The following is a 19,238-nucleotide window of genomic DNA, read 5'->3' as shown; positions in this document are numbered from 1 at the left end:
AAATGTATAGCAAGGGACACGGAAGGGATGAAATGAGGGGGAGGCGGGATGAAATGTCGCAATGCCAGGAGCTCACAGCGCTTAGATCACCAAAACAATTGCGGAAAAAAGTGCCTGTCTTAAAGCTATGAAAGGGACAATTGGTGCCACTGACGAACAATGATAGTAAGTTGAGCTTCGTTACATCCCATACCAATGGCAACTACGGTAAATAGCTTTATTCACTGTACAAAGTAAAGAGTATAAATAGAAAGTAATTTTATTGTCAATTTGAACATTTTTGCCATCACTCTAGGTCCCCGTAGTTCGAATTCTAATTGTACAATTTCTGGTACTTCTGACGTACTGCTTCCTCTTACATCTCAACTACTCTCACTAGTACTAGTCATCTACTCACACACATCTTTATTATTATGGGGACGAAAGCACCCTCAATTTCCGAAAGTGATGAAAGCAGAAACCGTGTCTCAAATGAGGACGGATTTCTTGTGGCGGGCGAAGACGTCCAAGATTTGACCATGTTGACAACTCCAGACGAAAACGACGTGGCAGTAACCTTGCGAGCTCGACTGTTGAACAAAAAAATGTACACGAGAATTGGTCAATCAGTCCTAGTAGCTGTAAACTCGTTTCGGCGTTTCGATGTTCAAGAACAACACGACTTACTTCAACAGTATATTTTTGAATACAAAAGCCCAATTGATCAAGATCAAAGACTAGAGCCGCATTTATATCAACTGACATCAGATACATACCTAAGGATGCGGAGGATGGCAGAAAATCAAGTGATTCTCTTTAGGTAAAAGTTATTAGTATACTATCATGACACTGCTGGAATCAAACTGCTCAAAATGAAAATATTACAGTGGTGGTCCAGCGAGTGGGAAGTCAACCTGCAGAGATGCTTGTCTAGCCTTTCTCACTGGAGTCAGTGGCCAGAAAAGAATGAAACGGCTCCCAGGAAAGCTCGTAGATGCGCAGGTTGTCCTCGAAGCATTTGGAACGACAATGACACCACATAGCGTAAGAGCGTCACAGTATACATCACTTTTAGATATCTATTTCAACGATCATGGCCACATAGCGGGTGGACATTTGCAATATTTCAATTTCAATCACAACATTGTCACAAACTGCTCCAAAAATCAACAAAATTATAATGTATTTTCTTACTTATTATATGGTTCAACTGGAACGGAAAGAAGACAATGCTACCTACAAACTAGTTCCTCATACAACTACCTTGGAAAAGGCAGTGTTGAACAGCTGGTGAAAGGTCGTGCTGAAGAAAAATGGACGGCTCTTCGTGCGTCACTCTTATCTTTGGGATTTAAGCAAGGCGTGATACTACAAATCATGCAAATTCTGTCCGCCATACTTTTACTTGGAAATCTGATTATCGCCGATGATTCCATGACGAGAGGAAAGGACGGTGTTGGGGTTCGCAATACTGCTGTCTTAACGAACATAGCGAATTTACTAGGGATTGATGAGTCCGACCTTCAAAACATGCTGCGTTATAGGACTAAGTTGATACGGAGCGAACTAACGTCCAGAATCCTGACTTGGAGAGAGGCGATCCGGCAGAGACATTTCCTAGCAGCAACATTATACAAACTACTATTTGAACACATTATCAACCAGATTAACCAAAAATTGACTGCGACCAATTACATGAACTCCATCGCTCTATTGGATATCCCAGCGATGCAAACTTCAGGCGAGGACGAATGCTACAAATTTAGTCTCAATTATTTGAACGAAAGATTATTCGACTTTCGGCAGAAACGAATATTTTGTTTGTTTCAGGATGAATACAAGGAAGAGGGCATTCAACCTCTTGAAGTAAAGTACCACGACAACATTGACCGCTTGGAGCTGTACAATTCCCAAGATGGTATATTCTCCATCTTAAACAATCGTTACGAAAGCAAGAGTATGGTCAGCCAAGTTGAGAAGCACCTGAAGATGCATCAGAAGGTCAACCAAAATATAACCTTCTCATATACTCACGACTTCATTATCCGCCACTACACCGAGAATGTCAGTTATTCAATTGAGAAGTTGTATAGCGAAAATCACGAAATTGATCTGTGCACGGAATTTGCGCCAGTATTTTGTGAAGCGCCGAAGAGGGAGGGCAGCAAAAACTCTCTTTTGGCTCAGCTCTTTTTACCTTACCTCGGTGGTACTAGTCAAGCAAAAGTGAAAACCTGCATTAATGACTTCGGCCAAAAGGCAGCTACAAAAGAGGAGATAACAATTGACGTCAAAGCGACTGGCATACTTGAAGAGGATGCTCCTATACCTGTATGCGAGCGACTCAGACAGCAGGCCGATAGCCTCTTCTTGAAGCTGGAAAATTATACAGCTTGGATTGTCATATGTCTTAGGTCAAACGACGGGAATATAGAAAACTCATGCGATATAAATGTCCTGGAAAATCAACTGCGGGAACATGATGTATGTAATATAGTCAAGAAGGCGAGTTTCCACCATACAGTGACATACGTGGCCGATGATTTTTGTGAGCATTTCCACCAGGCTCTTGATCTGGCCAAGGCAAGCTCGGACATGTCGTTTGTGGAGAAATGCGAAACCTTGGAAGAAGATAGGGAATGGGATGAATCTTACATGCTGATTGGTACAAATAGGGTATGCACCTATCAAGTATTGAAGCTATATGGCTTGTAAAATGGTAATCGTAATCGTTTATATAGGTTTTTTTGTCAGATAGCGCTTGGAGAATACTGGAAAACGACATTCGATGTGAAGAAAAGTCCATTTACCGGCGATTGCGACAAGAAGCTTCAAGTAAGAGCATTTACACCACCATGAAAATCTTATCAGATATCAAGGTTTTAACAACGCCAAACTTCTCGTTATAGGTATCAATGAAGAACAATTAGCTACTATGCGACCACTTTCCGACATGTTCTCCATGTCTGACATCTACAACTCAGAATCCGAAAGAGATGTTTCTTTTTGCGGTTCAGATACGGCAATCCCATCAGGGCCGTCAATCACGAAATGTAAACCAAAAAATAGACAGCTATTTTCCACAAAATCATCTCGATCTCGAAAACTCTGGTTGATCATAACGTGGGCTATCACATGGTGGATTCCTGCACCGCTTCTTGGATGGATCGGTCATATGAAACGACCCGACATTCGCATGGCATGGAGAGAAAAATTCACCCTCTGTTTCTTGATCCTCCTACTCTCAGCTGCCATGGTTTGGTTCATTGCATTCTTTAGTCATATTATATGTCCAGTCAAGCACATATATTCGCAGTATGAGCTTCAATCCAAGACAAGCAGTGCAGACGGCATAGTGAGCATTCGTGGAGAGGTTTTCGACCTTGGTAAATTCGCTCCTCGACATTGGGCCTCCGAAATCATCCCCAATATGGCACTCATACAATATGCCGGACAGGATGTTAGCCATTTATTTCCCGTTCAAGTATCGGCACTATGCGAAGGTGCTCAAAACCCAGTACCACTGGCTATGAATTTGGACAACTACGTGGGTCTCACAGACCCCAATGCAAAATATCATGATTTTCGCTACTTTACCGATGATTATCGTCCGGACTGGTACTATGAAAAAATGACTTATCTGCGAAAGAACTATCGATTAGGATACATGGGCTATGATGTTTCTGATGTCCGTTATCAGGCCAACAATCCGCGTCAATTTGGGGGCATCACCAGTACGCGCAAATGGGCCATACTTAATGGAGACGTTTACGATCTTACCTTCTACTTTATGGGTGGTAGATCACTTAAAGTGCCCAGAAACCAGACCATACCGAGTGACGTTGATGTCAATTTCATTGACACCACAATTGCGCAGTTATTCAAAGTTCTTGCCGGCACTGATATTACTGACCTATTTAACCAACTGCCCATGGATCATGATTTACGTGAACGCCAACTGACTTGTTTAAGAAATCTATTTTTGGTCGGCAAAGTCGATGCTAGAAACTCCCCACAATGCGTTTTCTCAGAATATCTTCTGCTAATCATATCTGGCTTCTTATGCAGTGTGATATTGTTCAAATTTGTGGCAGCCTTGCAAGTGACCCAGAGCTCTGGTGACATAGAGTACAGCAACTTTATCGTATGCCAAGTACCTTGTTATACAGAAGGGGAGGAATCCATTCGAAAGACACTCAACTCTATTGCAACCTTAAAATATGACGATAAACGCAAACTTCTCTTCATAATCACCGATGGAATGATAGTTGGCAGTGGCAACGAAAAGTCGACACCACGCATTGTGTTGGATATTCTTGGTGCAGAAGAGTCCATCGATCGTGACGCTCTCTACTACAGCGCGGTCGGTGAAGGCAACAAGCAGCATAATATGGCAAAAGTCTATTCAGGATTATACGAATACTCAGGTCATGCGGTACCCTATATTGTAGTAGTGAAGGTTGGAAATCAAGGTGAACGACAAAAGCCTGGCAATCGAGGAAAAAGAGACTCGCAAATGGTCCTTATGCAATTTCTCAACAAGGTCCACTATCAGTCAGATATGAACCCTTTGGAATACGAAATCTATCATCAGATACAAAATGTCATAGGCGTCAATCCTTTTTTCTACGAGTATGTCATGATGGTGGACGCTGACACTGAGGTAATGCCAGACTCACTGAACAGCCTTGTTTCATCCTTTATCAACGATGATAAGGTCATTGGTATGTGCGGAGAGACGATGCTGAGTAACGAAAAAGATACATGGGTTACGATGATTCAAGTTTACGAGTACTACATCTCGCATTTCTTGTCCAAGGCTTTCGAATCCTTGTTCGGGACAGTTACATGTTTACCTGGATGCTTCTGTATGTACCGCATCCGATCTGTGGGTAAAAATCAAGCATTACTAGTATCGAATATCGTCATGCTAGAGTATGGCGATATTAAAGTTGACACGCTCCATAAAAAGAATCTTCTGCATCTCGGTGAAGACCGGTACCTTACCACACTGATTCTCAAGCATTTTCCGACCTACAAGACAAAATTCAATCCCAATGCTGCCTGCCTAACCAGTGCCCCGGACTCTTGGTCTGTGTTGGTTTCACAGCGTCGACGATGGATTAACTCTACCATTCACAATCTTGGCGAGCTCATTTTTTTGCCTCAGATGTGTGGTTTTTGCTGTTTTTCCATGCGGTTCGTGGTTATACTGGATCTACTCAGTACATTGGTGATGCCAGCGGTGGTTTGCTACTTGGGATATCTCATTTACGAAATAAGCACTCATTCATCGCAAGTTCCTCTCATGTCCTTAATTACTCTGGCTAGTGTATATGGCTTGCAAGCGTTTATATTTATTGTACGGCGAAAGGTAAGAAATCAGTTTCCGAACGGGTGTGAACCAAGGCGTGTACGGTAATTTGAAACTCGTCAGCTCACCAGTTTTCTTTTAATGAATGGTGATAGTGGGAGCACGTCGCCTGGTTGATTATATACATCTTGGCCATTCCTATATTCAGCTTTTTCATACCCATCTATGCGTTTTGGCACTTTGATGACTTTTCATGGGGCAATACTCGAATGGTGCTTGACGCTGACGGAGACCGAAATGATAACCAAGTCGAGGACTTTGAGTTTGATCCTAGCGCAATTCAGAAGAGGCGATGGCAAGAGTACGAAGACACAGATTGGGAGAAGCCAAGCCAGCCAGACCAGATTCAAACGGATAATAAGGAGATAGCTTTACACTCCCCTCGCTCTGCAAAAGAACCTGGTTCATCTTTCCTGTCGTCACCGCCTAGTCAACATGTGGATGTGCGTGACACTCCCGGTAACGAAGAGTACACAACGACCGAAAACTTTCCAAGTGACCAGAAAATTATGTTTGCGTTGTACGACATTTTGGAAACTGCGGATTTGATGAAAGTGACCAGGCATCAAGGTTAGTTTGAACAGGGTCTTTGCAACTGGCCATTTTGACTTGTTAGCTTGCTTATTATGCCCCTTTTTTTTGTTTGCTCACCCACTCATCCCCGCTCGTACCTATAACAGTGCGACAAGAGCTTTCCACAGTGTTTGCAAGAGATATGACTGCTAAACGGGTTTTCATAAATGAAGCCATAGAGCAGATTTTGCAAGCTCGGGCTACAAGCGAGCAAAAACCTTAACCAGGGATGTGACACCAACGTTTTTTGGTAAAAGTGACGGCAGAAGGAAGACAAATCATAATAAAATTAAAAAAGACGATATCGAAAGTGCATTGCTCGTAAAATCCATCCGGAGGTTCGAATAGAGAGGCTTTGCAATATTTTATATTCTCGCTTGCGGAGATAACGACTATGCAACTTATGCCTTTCATCCGCTACAGATCCTTGACGCCCGCACTACCATCACCCCAACTTAGATGAGTACCCAGGTTCACGGCACATGACTTCCCACAACTTATCTAGTAGTATGAATTCAGTAGATTCAAGGGAACAACCAGTAAAATGAAATAAAAACTTTTTTCCGACCTATTCCACGCAGGCGGTCAAAGCAGCGCTGTTGGAGGGAATATCGCTGGCTCCTTCTGCTTTGGGCATGTGAGATCTTCGCTATCCCTTCAGCGTGGTTTTTATTGACCCCACACTTGTTTGATTCGGGGTCGGTGTGAGATATATTTTTTTTTTTTTGGGTTCGTGTGTGATCAGTTACAGGACTTTTTACAAGGTGGCTTTTGCTTGTGTGGCACTAAATGAAGATACCGACGATAAAATATTACAAAGAATGAAATGAAAAAAGTCGGTGTAATCAATAACTCTGTTCAGGTGGATTTATGAAGCGGCGATCCATAGTGCCGGCGCACAAAACGGAGAGGGGGTTGAGCTGGGGATCTTCTTGGTGTTGATGGACATCGTCTTTTCATTTAAAAAACCAATGTCTTTTGCTTTAAAGAATGCTGATGACGCGAACTACTATAATGGACTTGATGTCATCGATAGCCAAAAAGCTATTGATGACTCGTTCACCAGGGATCAAAAATAGGCATGGCAAGAAAATGTATACAAGGATATGCGGTAGTTTAAACAAGGGGAACTGAACGGGGGAGGGATTCACACGGCGCCACCCTCGCAAGTCGCTTCTCCTCTTATCATCTTTGTCGGCTTGATCCCCAATAGACGTAGCGCATGTGTATTGTGTGTGCGCGGGGGGTAAACTGTTGTGTACTTTTTGCGAGCCATCATCATCCAGCGAGAAAAAAAAAAAAAAAAAAAGACTTTAGAACTTTCCTACAAGCTTGGCCCATCCTATTTTCCCTAAAACGCTACCTACTGTCTAATCGCTTTCTTTCTCTTTTTTCTCTCCTCCCTTCTCTCTCTCTCTCCTATCTTCTCTCTATCCAATTGCCCATCATTCAGTCATCGAACTATCCAAATACATACTCTCACCCGCAGACTTTTGTGGGCATGAGTCAGCTGAACCAACCGACACAGATCGGACAGAACGTTTCGCCTCAAGGAGGACGAAGAATGACGATAGATGAACGAATACAGAAACACGAAGACCTTGGACTGGATGAAGATGACAGTGACGACGGAGACTCAAAACCCGAAAAGCGTACGGGACGTCGCAAGATCAAGATTGAGTTCATTGAAGACAAATCAAGGAGACACATTACATTCTCGAAACGAAAAGCTGGTATTATGAAGAAGGTGATGACATGAAGCCCCCTCGTGCAAGACTCGGTGCAATAGCACTTTTGTAACTAACGACTGGAGTTTTGCAGGCATATGAACTGTCCACTCTGACAGGAACTCAGGTGCTGCTTTTGGTAGTATCCGAAACAGGACTTGTCTATACGTTTACAACGCCAAAACTGCAGCCACTAGTAACTAAACCTGAAGGAAAGAACTTGATTCAGTCGTGCTTAAATGCTCCAGACGTCCCTTCCGCTTCTGCAGAACCCCCTTCACCAGTGAGTCCTTCATTTTGATAGTGTGTTTTCACGCGTGCTCCACTCTTTGATACTGACCGCTCCACTTCCCGTTTACAGCAACCAAGATCGTCTGCTTCTCAAGCCGCACCACCATCGGCATCTTATAGTGAAACGACCGCGCAAGTGGATAATTCAGGTGACGGTTTGTACAGAGATGACCGTAAGGTAAGATGTTGGAGAGAGCATCCTCTGGAGACAGGGGTGTGAAGAGTGGCATAGCTTAGCAATGGCGTGTGTTCCATGCCAAAGGTGGCAGATCCCATTTCCTACTGTTACTAAATTAAACTCTTTTCCCAGATACATAACCCGAATAATGCCGCTTATCAAATGAACATGTCGTATGGCCAATATCCTCCCATGCCGCCAAACTACATGACAACACCACAGTATACGCAGTATCAACAGTCTCAACCAAATGATAGTCAAATGTATCCACCAAGTCAGAGTCAGCAACAACAGTACAACATTGGCCCAAGCCAATATTGGAATTCACAAGGCGCCCCAGGCAAAGGCAGTGAAAAGAAATAGGGCTGAACACGCGTTTTTATTCTCATTATCCCCTCTCTGCCCCTGCCAGACTGTTACATATTTTTTCTGGCCGCAAGTATTTTAGCCCCACCTTATCTATATCACTCTCACACGTTTACCTTGACCTACTGTCGTTTTCTATCAAGAAGCAGCCTCCGGTCAGTCATACTCATTTTTGGTTATTTCGTATCTCTATGCTTCGTCAAGCCCAGCTGTATACATTTTTTGTCATCCATATTATGAGATACTGGATGGAAGACAAGTAACGTTTCCCTTTTGCCGCCTACCCCTACCTTCTATAGCAACACCACACTTATTTTTAATGGTTTTTTTTCTTCTTTATGATCTTCTTCTAATGTCTTCTCACAATTGTTCATGTCCTGTTTCTTTTGGTGGATAGAAGGTCGATCCAGGCCGCTCAGCATGGAGCATTATTTTCATTTGTATACCTTCTTCTTCTTTTTTTTTTCTTGTGAAAGATCCAAAATTATAAATGTGACGCTTTCTTTGATGTCTTAGTGGGCCAGCCATTGTTTTATCGAAAATGGCAGCATGCAGGGTCTCCGCTAGACATTTCCTTTATGGTGATGCCTTTCGAACTACGCAAACTGAAGTCTAATTGCCCATTTTAGGATTGAGTAACCTGGGTTTAACAGTTTTCATTGACACGGTGTATAATATTCTATATGTCGATGATAGTAATTTAAGTAATGATGCTATGTAGATGAGGCTACCTATTGAAGCTTCTTCTTGCCGACTCTAACGCCGCCTTCATCGGCAAACTCCACGCCTACTTCACTGACAATCACCTTGTCATCGCGAGGTTTGATCTCCTGCAGCTGGACGCCCGCCTTTTCTGCTCTCGTCTTTTGAACTTCTTTCAACTTCTTACCCAGTCCAGCGGCAAACAGGCCTTCAATGACAAAGACGGCTACATGAACGTAAAAGTAAACTGATTTCCATACACGAAGAGATCCATTCAGTTCTAGAACCAGAAAAGGTCCAGCAATCATGTTAATGGAGGACTGCGAGGCAATGTATCCATAAAGATCGTAGATGCGCTTTGTTGGAAGAGGATGTTTCAAGTCGGGTGTAAAGAAGAAGGGTCGCACTAGACGACGCAACTTCTTGGCTACATTCTGCACCAATGATCCTGATACGAACGTTACTAAAAGTTATAGGTTGAACCATGATTAGCTTTTTTCGTCTTTAGGTGTGCAGAAAAGAGTGGCATCACTTACAGTAGTATCCAGGATGGAACCCATGCCATAGAGCAGATGTGGCAAAGGTAGCGACCGTCGCACCAAATCCTGGTTTACCCTTAGAAACTCTCAAATACACTAAAACACGAAAAAAAAAAAGTCAATACGAAAAGAAAAAGGGTAAGATTGACAATACATCTGATCATCCTACCATAGTTTTTCAACCACACATTGGTACGCATATTCCAAGATTCCAACAACACCTTGATACTTTCACCCGTCTCATAGGTGAAAGGACGAATGTTACTGACTCTGTTCCACCGAGCCTTGCCATCCTTATCATATCCATTGAATCCAAGACCACAAAGTACACATGCGCCTTCTGCCAAAAGCCAAACGGCATAGTACTTTACACGGGAAGAGAAACCTGCGGCTTGAATGAACAAGAACCGCTTCCAGAACGGCATTTCCAAGTACCAAGGTTTTAAACATTCGAAATAAGAGAAATGAGGTGCAACTGTGGCCAAGATCAATATGAAAAACAACCCCTGAGCAAAAAGTTTCAAGGTAGCTTTGGTGGCCGAGGGGCGAACAATCTTTCCATTGGCATCTCGGAAGACTTCCATAGTCACAAATCGCTTATAATCCATATACTCGTTGGCCGGACCAGCAATAAAGCCACCAAAGAACAATACCCATCCATAGTACTCAATAAGGCTCGGGAACTCTCGGACCATCATTGTCTTGTTGTAGTCAGTCAATTTCTGAGAACATTTGAACAGATTTAGGGTGAATGTTTTCCAGGGGCTGTCGGAGGTAGATCTCGCTGAGCAAAAAAAAATAAAAAATACTGACCTCGGAAGGTTGGGTAGCGTCAAACACGTTGAACGCAAAAGAAGTCAGTTTTATGACCAATACCATTTGAGGACCCGTATGATCAAACTGATCGTCGCCAAGGTGACCTTGTCGTTGGCGCTGGATGTGACTATGTTTTGCAGAAAGGTTAGTATCTAAAACCATAATGCCCCCCAGTCAAGACCTCAGTTACGTAACACGTGCTATCGCCTAATGTACCCCAAATGATGGTGGTATGATGTCTCCTACCTTATAGACATATGAATCATGAGCAAAACAAAGTTAACCCATGGCATACGCTTATCCTTGTAATATTTCGTAACAACCAACGTGATGATAGAGCTGATGATGATATGTGCAAAACCTTCATATATTCGGTGAAACCAGAGCATCGTAACGCATGTCAAAACAATGGAATACAAGTGCTTGATATTTGGATTATTGGGCAGCCGGTTATACAAGTAGGCATACGGGTAAGTCATGAAGATGGAGAAGACAATCTTAAGATGGTCTGGTGGCATCTCCATCACCTTTCCAGCCTGGTCAAAGTATGGATCGAGAAACATGGCTTGTGAGCGACCTCAACCTCTTCAAAAATGGAAGGAGACTTTGGTAAAAGAGCTACAGAAGAAAAAGGGTTTGGAAGCATTGTTCAGTGGCTCTTGCCGGGCTTTGAATTTCCAAAATCTGAGCAGTGGTAGAAAAGACAGTCCCCAAAAAAAGCCCCAAAAATTTTTCTTCTGGCCCTCGTTATAAAAAAGCTTCGCTGTTGACATTGTTTAACCCATTTTTTAACCGTTCAGCAACTAATTTTTCCAAGGTAAGAGCTCATCTCGACAGTGACGCTAGGCAAGACACATTTCATGTAGTGAGAAGAAGTGGTGATGAGATGCATTTAGAGTCAAGCACTGACTTCGTGCCTCTTTAAAAATGGAAGAGAGACGACTGATGCGAACGCAACTATTCTGAGTCTCTTCGAATCTACCATGAACATGTCCTTGTCCTTGCGTCCAATGACTTGTTATTTGTGTTGAAAGATCAATCGTACTAATACGATTATTTCTTTTCCAGTAGGTGAACTTTTAGCTTTAGAGTGAAAACAATTAGGATGTATACACCCATCTTCATTTGTTTTAACTTTGTAGCATTAGCTATCATTTCATGTCAAATTTATGCAATAAAAATCGATTATATACGAAATCTTCTAGTTTTCTACCATCTGTCCAATGTTGTCTTTCTCTGCTCGCCTCACAATCATTTCAGCAATGGCAACGTCTTGAGCACTAACACCGACACTTTTGAATATAGTAACATCATCTTCCGTTTCTCTGACCTGCTTGATGAGCTCGGGGTGCTTGACCAAGGCGCCAACTTCCACCCAATCTGTGTCAGGGTTGCGCTGGCCTTCGTTGACAGCTCTAACGTGCTCTCCAGCTTCTATCTTACAAGCGTCTCGAGAGTCTACGACAATTTTGCGCGGAAGACCAACGGTTGTTTGATCGATTTCCTCCATGTCAAGCGTATACGAGCCGACACTGTTGATGTGAGTTCCCGGCTGGACCCAGTGGCCGTCGAAAATGGGTACATAGCTATTGGTGCATGTGCATATGATGTGTGCGTTTCGAACAGCTTCCTCCAGAGTTGTATCTTGGCCGACCAAACCGGTGAAGGTGATGCATGGATGCTTCTCACGCAACAAGATAAGAACGGGCTCCAGACGTTCCTTGGATCGATTCCACACATGAACGTGGCGGATGGATGGCCGTACAGCTACGAGTAAGTCAACATGTGCAATAGCTTGTGCTCCCGCTCCAAACACCACCAAATTAGATGCATTGGGGGATGCGAGAAGCTTAGTGGCCAGTGCAGAGCCTTCATGTTATATAGAAATGTCAGTAAGTCATTTCAATCATCTTCATAAAGCTCTTTCCCGACTTGCCTGCCGCTGTGCGGATAGCCGTCAACGCTGCGGCATTCACCACTGCACGAAGGTTGCCGGTTTCTTCGTCCAAGACCAAAATATTTGAAGGCAATCCTCCTTTGCCGTTCTTGGGAACACTCACCACCTTCATCGCGGTACCCATACCGTCTACACGCGATGGCATATAGAGCACAGTGTGGTTTGGAGTCTGAATGGTAACTCTATGTGGCGATTGCACCTTTTCCGGTGAAAAGCTGTAGGCAGAAAAGATCTCAGCCATAAGGTTGATGATCTCAAGCTCTGACGAAACATTGGGATTGCTTGATCGCTGCAAAAGGAGATCAACTTGATCTTTGGACAAAACTCTTAGTGATGGCATGGGTGAGAAAAATAGGACGGATAGTATAATTTGACGTGAATAGGGCCGGGGGGTATAAAATTATATTTGCATGATCCGAAGAAATGATAGACTATGGACAGCATGGGAGTGACTGAGTCCCTCGTTTGATCGCCATTCATTTACGCTTTTCATTAGTCACTTCAGTCACTTCCATTCAGTCCACGCAAATATACCTTTTGATGTTGATATTTCGTTCAATTTTCTTTCCACCTATCATCAAAAGCATTAAGAACTCGAAATGTTCTTTTTGCAATATTACTTACAAAGCGTCTTGCATTCGGTCTATGGTATTGTCTCATTGCTTCACTTGTTTAATAATCTTGTAGCATGATATATAGTTTGCTTTGTCAGTTCCATTTCAGACAACCTATACGTGTTTAATTTTTTTTTTTAATTATTCTGTAATTTGATCTGGAAGAACAGAAAGAACGTTGACGTCATGACCGTGCTTTTGACAATCCCGGAAAAGGAAATGTCCTGAGGATACCCGACACAATGAATCGTTGGGTGGTCATGATTTTATCTTAGCTAGCTTTCGGTAAAAAACCTTTTTTTTTTTTTCAAAAATATACCTATTTCTTTATTTCATTTTTGTTACAACATGAATTTCCTACAGCATCAAGATATAAAGATTTAACACAAGGGAATAGAAACAGTCAGTCGTGGCTCATGGGTTAACTACTATAAAGTAATTACGATCTTCTTTGCTGATACGCCCTTCAACAAAGTATCGAATCCGAGCTGAATACTCTCGAGACCATGACCAACGATTTCAGCCTCTGGGGCAGCAATGAACTTTCCAGATTCCAAACCCTTTTCGAGGAAGGTATGGAATACAGCTTTACCAACGCCATCGTTTTTCAGATTAGAGCCGAATACAAATTTGCTAGTTACACCTAATTCTTCTGGAATAGGGGTCGTTACAGATGGGGCCATAACGTCGGCAACGAATTTTGCTCCTTTAGTCTTGCTCAGGATAGTGGCACAAGGATGGAGAGAGTTCATTCCAATGGCCATAGCACCAGCGAGTTCCTTGTCCTTCAAAACGTCGATCATTTTCTGAACCACATTTTCATCATTGTAGTCGAAGGCTTGGCTGGCACCGAGACTCTTCACGTAATTGAAATTTTTAGGTGAAGCAGTTGTGAACACTTCGTAACCTGCAGCGACAGCCAATTGAATGGCATTGCTTCCAACGCTTGTGGAGCCTCCCCATATGACAAGAGCCTTTCCAGTGGATGGTTGAGCAGGCTCTGTTGGAAGTTGCAAGCCAAGATATTCCTCGACGAAAAGACCAGTGGCAGCAGTAGCCAAACACAATGGAAGTACAGATGCCTGCGCGTAACTTAAGGATTCCGGGATTTTGGTGGCCAAGTCAGCAAGGACAACCGTGTAGTTTTGGAAAGCTCCTTCCACAGGGGTGTTGCGTTCTGGTATGGTGCCCAAACCCGCGCCAGTGACTCTGTCACCAATCTTGAAGCGCGATGCTGTTTCACTACCAACTTCGACAACCTCACCAGCCAAATCAACACCAATAACCGTAGGGTACTTGATCCAGTCAAAGACTACATCACCTCTGGTTTGAATAAAAGCATCCACAGGGTTGATGGCTACGGCGTGGTTCTTGACAACGATCTCATTGGCACCTGGAGGAGTATAAGGGGCAGGCTTGACAGTCAAGGGTTTGGCCAATTTTTCTTCTAGCCATGCAGCGTTATTTGAAGGAGACATCTTTTCTTTAGTGTTGTGGATAATGGATGAAAACTCACCATATAGCTTATATATACCTGCATAGCACGGATAAATTCGACCGTCTTCATACCTGTACATGCAGTCCCGTGACTTCTCGGCGGCCGCCTAAAAGTTCGGAACCATTTGCGTCAGCCCTGGAACTTCAATGCCGTAAGCCGGGTTTTGGAAAGTGGACAAAGTTAGAAAGTGTACTCTCTACTATATCCTTGACGTGACAGGTATTGGCACTAATGACATCCAACCTACGCTCCTTTGAGAGCAATGCAATGTCCATCCAACTGTGAATTCCAAACACCTGTACCGCGCGTGATCTAGAGTCTGGTGATTCTCGGATGCTGACCAACCAATAAAATTACAGGACGTTTTTAAACTTTTATCTGAGAGGCGAGGGCGGTATCTTCAAGCCGGGTTCTTGCAATGGCATCTATAACTGATCTCGTTGTGTCCACTGTGTTCTATCTGACGGAGCTGACCCTCCCCATCCCTCTTCCCTACATCAGCTCCATTTCGCTTTTGTCTTTCTTGCACGCTGTTCAAGTCTCCCAAGCTTATAGAAATATCCTCAAGGAGAACCATGTCCGTATTGGTTGGTTCCAGGGTTTGTTCGCTATCATAATGATGGCTGCTGGTGGTGGTTCTACCGTCTGTCTCTTGAGAGGTGAACCAGTTGGTATCTTGCGCAACGATGCTTTTTGGGCGGTTTATGGGTAAGCCCAGGCGAGCGATTGATTCACGGGTGAAACAAAATTCAGGAACATGAAAAGCCGATCAGAACTAATACGTTGCTTTTGCGCTATTTTACTAGTGGAGTCTACTTCCTGACATTCTCCAACGAGTACTTTTTCTCCCTCCTTAACGCTATTCCTCAAGCCCTTCTGCAGCCCATTCTTATCGTTGCAGATGGTGTTTTGCGTGGTGTTGCGGTTGCTAAAATCGGTGTTGATGGTGTTAGACTGGGTGACATTGGACCCGGCAAGTATGTAGCCATGCTCTTGTGCGGTACCCTTTGCGGTGGAGGAGGTGGTATTTGGGCAGGTAAGCAAGCGAGATGTTGATTGTTAGGTGATCTAGGTTTCTAGATATTCAACTATTTATTCCGTTGTAGATGCATTCCGTCTTACTCAACACACATGGTCCTTCTCCACTCCTCGTGTCTTGCTCGCTCCTGGCGTTGATCTCAAGGCATCATTCGTTGTTGCTCTTTTCTACATGTTGAGTACATCTGAGGAGCTTTTCCCACAAGGCATGGAACATCACGTTCTCAAACCCATTGAAGCCCAGGCTTGGAGTGCTGTCCTCATGACCTGTGCTCTAATGTATCGTATGATCAACAACCAACTACAGAGCAGAAACACTGTGGAAGTTAGCGAGAAGACTGCTGAGAAGGAGAAGAATCAATGAGCATAGTGGTGGCGAATACATAGACATTTTTTTTGTAGTCATTTTTAATGCTTTATTTCTTCAGTGGGCATGATATGGCCATTCCATTTGGAAATGCCTGTCGCCGTCCACTTTGTTTTTTTGCGCATGTCATGATTTTTTTTTTTTTTTTTGGGAATAAACTTGCTAGCAAGTCGTGAACCGCGTTTGGCGGGACTGTAAGGTATTGCATGTTTTTAGGATACTCGGATTGCTTATGTTGCATTACGTGAGGAACTTTATGTAGCCGCGGAATAATTTGATTAGAATAAACCAAGGTAGCGGCACTATGGAGGAATTACACTCATGAATTTTCCGTCGTGAGAAGCAGATGTCGGTCATACAGCATGTATCCATTTGATTTATATTTTTCTACGTGACGGGGATGTCGATCCCAAGCACTGGGCAGCATACGCCCGCTAAATATTCACATTGAGATCGGCCTGTACCGAGGCGTGAAATCGCTAAGCATAGAATGTTGTCTGTTAAATTCACTAGGGATTATACACAAAAGGTATTTAATCCGAATTTGTGTGAACCGGCGCTTCCCTATACTTCTGCATATCCCCCGTATATCAATGAATATAGCATTTGGATCTACTCGTATTTAGCTACATGCACTTTGTACAACGCGGACAATTACGATGCATTCCTTTTCCGGGGTAAATCTACGGTGGAGTGAAATAATACATTCTCTCATAGGCAAGTCATCCTAGCTATAAGGCGAAAAGAAGGTTGTGTGTATATTACGACCTCGAAATGTTATGCAAGCAATATCCCGAAGGTGCAGGTACATGACAAAGGTTCGTTCATCACTAGCGGGTGAGCTAAACAGATAAATAGTCTGGGAATGTTTGGCCGGCTTCAGACATCACAACTCAATTTACCTTCATTCACAAGGTACCCTATCTCGTAATAGAATGAAGGTATGTCCCTATATGCTTCTGAGACAATGAGAACGCTCAATTGATTATGTCCACAGTACTCTACTTTAGCTCTCGGCCTCGTATCTTCCTTCGGCTTAGCATGGATCAACACAGTCCAAGCTAACATTTCATTGACCATTCGACAAGACATAGCTGGCAATGTCAGTTTTCCCACATTGTACGGATACATGTATGAGGACATCAATCATTCTGGCGATGGAGGTATGTGAAATTCTTATATAGACTCTACATCGTATTTTTTCTACGTAAGCAAACCCATTCATCCAATCTCTACACCAGGCATCTACGCTGAAATGATCAGGAATAGAGCTTTTCAAATGAATGACACCGGTGGCGCTCCTGATTTGGCACACTACTCATCTGTCAATGGTGGCGGTTCTTCATCCACTATCAAGCTCGACAGTGCGGTGCCTCTCAATGATGTGCTTACTCATACCTTACGGCTGGATATTACCCAGGTTAAACAAGGTGGTAGAGCAGGATTCTCCAACGAAGGCTGGGAAGGCATAAGGATCCAGCCTGGCGAAAAATACATGGCCTCATTCTTTGCAAAATCTAGTAAATACACTGGCCCATTGACAGTTTCCATTGAATCATCTTCTGGTACTGTGCTTGCAAAGGCGACCGTACCATCTATCGGCTCAAGCTTCAAGAAATATACTATCGAGCTAGCTCCATCTGTGAAAACTACCACGACTGATAATGTCTTTGTCATCAGTACCTCCTCCACCAATGCTTCAGGCTCCATCTGGTTTGATGTCATCTCACTTTTCCCTCCTACATTCAAAAACAGGGCAAACGGCTTACGCACCGATCTCGGACAGATTCTGGCAGACACCAAGCCTTCATTCTTCCGTTTCCCTGGAGGAAACAATATTGAGGGTGTTAACGCTCAATCAAGATGGAAGTGGAATGAAACCATAGGTCCTATTGAAACTCGCCCTGGTCGCCTTGGAGGTAAGAAACTGATATTTGCTTCAAAAAGATCATCTTCTATTTTCATGTTACTGAAAATAGTATCGAAGATTGGGGATACATGAACACAGATGGCCAAGGGCTTCTAGAATACTTGGAAATGTGCGAAGATCTTAACATGGAACCTGTTCTGGCTGTCTGGGCGGGTTATTCCTTAGATCAGAAGAGCATTGCAGAAGCTGACCTTGGTCCTTATGTGCAAGATACGCTCAATGAACTGGAGTATGTCATGGGCTCTACCAAAACAAAGTATGGCGCACTTCGTGCAAGCCATGGCCACGCAGAACCTTTTGACCTCAAATACGTTGAAGTCGGTAACGAGGACTTCTTCAGTACCACTTATGATTATCGGTACAAAGCCTGGTATACTGCTATCAAGAAAGCTTATCCTAAACTTCAAATCATCGCCACTGGTGGTGAAACTTCTTCGTGAGTATGAAAAAGAGGACAACGGCTTTTTCAAGCTCTGTTATGTGCTAATGAACATCCTATCTTTTCCATCTAATTATGAAGGCCCATGGAGACTTTAGATGACCATTACTATCTGAGTGGGCCAGATATGGTTGCTGATTACAACAAGTACGACAACCACCCAAGAAACGGCACCACCATCATGGTTGGTGAATATGCTACCAACATTAATGGATGCTGTGGCACATCACCAGCCAACGTGCAAGCTGCCGTAGCCGATGCTGTGTTTGCTTCTGGATTAGAGCGTAATTCCGACCTTGTTCAATTTGCCGCTTATGCCCCAACTTTCACTCGCGACGGCCAAGCTCAGTGGAACCCAGGTAATTTTTAGCCACTATAGACGAAAAAAATACAAGCTACTGTACCGATATGAATTAACATGCTACTCTTATAGATCTCATTGGATTCAATACTGAGCAGGTATGGGGAACTCCGTCTTATTACGTGCAGCAAATGTGGTCTGCCAATCGTGCCGATATGATTCTTCAAGTCGATGCTGCTAATGGCAACCTTGGTCCTTTGTACTGGGTGGCAGGTTCCAAAAATTCAACAAAGCAAGTGTTCCTGAAGGTGGCCAATTACGGCAGCTCGTCTCAAACCGCCTCCATCAACCTCAAAGGTAGTCGTGTACACAGCCAAGGTGTATCGATTGTGTTAAGCGGTGGCGTCAATGACACCAATAGCGCTGCCTCACCCAAAAATGTGGTGCCCAAAACATCCACTTTCAATATCGCTGGCGGAAATACCTTCAATTTCACTTTCCCTGCCTGGTCCGCCAGTGTTTTGTTGTTGCATAACATGTAGTTACTCT

General features: G+C 43.5%; 7 protein-coding genes across 7 annotated transcripts; 4 read left to right on the top strand and 3 right to left on the bottom strand.

The window, feature by feature from the left end:
• The first annotated feature begins 1,760 nt into the window (after positions 1–1,760).
• K450DRAFT_234564 (uncharacterized protein) lies at positions 1,761–5,482 on the top strand. The gene is made up of 3 exons (XM_051587945.1): positions 1,761–2,655; positions 2,721–2,814; positions 2,889–5,482. Exons 1-3 carry the CDS (start codon positions 1,939–1,941, stop codon positions 5,399–5,401), a joined length of 3,324 nt encoding a protein of 1,107 aa, XP_051446093.1. The 5' UTR covers positions 1,761–1,938; the 3' UTR covers positions 5,402–5,482.
• A 1,740-nt stretch (positions 5,483–7,222) lies between these two features.
• Positions 7,223–8,604, top strand: K450DRAFT_234556 (uncharacterized protein). The gene is made up of 4 exons (XM_051587944.1): positions 7,223–7,673; positions 7,748–7,936; positions 8,015–8,122; positions 8,255–8,604. Exons 1-4 carry the CDS (start codon positions 7,428–7,430, stop codon positions 8,483–8,485), a joined length of 774 nt encoding a protein of 257 aa, XP_051446092.1. The 5' UTR covers positions 7,223–7,427; the 3' UTR covers positions 8,486–8,604.
• Positions 8,605–9,084: 480 nt separating this feature from the next.
• Positions 9,085–11,169, bottom strand: K450DRAFT_234551 (uncharacterized protein). The gene is made up of 5 exons (XM_051587943.1): positions 10,792–11,169; positions 10,543–10,672; positions 9,899–10,451; positions 9,727–9,825; positions 9,085–9,653 (listed from the first exon to the last, which is right to left on the bottom strand). Exons 1-5 carry the CDS (start codon positions 11,106–11,108, stop codon positions 9,220–9,222), a joined length of 1,533 nt encoding a protein of 510 aa, XP_051446091.1. The 5' UTR covers positions 11,109–11,169; the 3' UTR covers positions 9,085–9,219.
• Positions 11,170–11,591: 422 nt separating this feature from the next.
• On the bottom strand, positions 11,592–13,213 carry K450DRAFT_234545 (uncharacterized protein). Its single transcript, XM_051587942.1, has 2 exons — positions 12,482–13,213; positions 11,592–12,414 (listed from the first exon to the last, which is right to left on the bottom strand). The coding sequence occupies exons 1-2, from the start codon at positions 12,840–12,842 to the stop codon at positions 11,747–11,749; spliced, it is 1,029 nt and encodes a 342-aa protein (XP_051446090.1). The 5' UTR covers positions 12,843–13,213; the 3' UTR covers positions 11,592–11,746.
• Positions 13,214–13,417: 204 nt separating this feature from the next.
• On the bottom strand, positions 13,418–14,997 carry K450DRAFT_234543 (uncharacterized protein). The gene has a single exon (XM_051587941.1). It carries the CDS (start codon positions 14,691–14,693, stop codon positions 13,545–13,547), a length of 1,149 nt encoding a protein of 382 aa, XP_051446089.1. The 5' UTR covers positions 14,694–14,997; the 3' UTR covers positions 13,418–13,544.
• K450DRAFT_234540 (uncharacterized protein) lies at positions 14,864–15,869 on the top strand. Its single transcript, XM_051587940.1, has 2 exons — positions 14,864–15,322; positions 15,421–15,869. Exons 1-2 carry the CDS (start codon positions 15,033–15,035, stop codon positions 15,668–15,670), a joined length of 540 nt encoding a protein of 179 aa, XP_051446088.1. The 5' UTR covers positions 14,864–15,032; the 3' UTR covers positions 15,671–15,869.
• A 1,085-nt stretch (positions 15,870–16,954) lies between these two features.
• On the top strand, positions 16,955–19,231 carry K450DRAFT_270567 (uncharacterized protein; the record flags this gene model as incomplete). The annotated part of the gene is made up of 6 exons (XM_051592970.1): positions 16,955–16,960; positions 17,017–17,182; positions 17,261–17,938; positions 18,007–18,385; positions 18,470–18,747; positions 18,822–19,231. The coding sequence occupies 6 exons, from the start codon at positions 16,955–16,957 to the stop codon at positions 19,229–19,231; spliced, it is 1,917 nt and encodes a 638-aa protein (XP_051446087.1).
• Between the last annotated feature and the right edge of the window lie 7 nt (positions 19,232–19,238).

This window comes from Umbelopsis ramanniana, assembly GCF_025399195.1.
Source record: "Umbelopsis ramanniana AG unplaced genomic scaffold K450scaffold_17, whole genome shotgun sequence".
NCBI classification, from domain to species: Eukaryota; Fungi; Mucoromycota; class Umbelopsidomycetes; order Umbelopsidales; family Umbelopsidaceae; genus Umbelopsis; species Umbelopsis ramanniana.
This window is presented reverse-complemented; position numbering and strand designations above follow the sequence as displayed.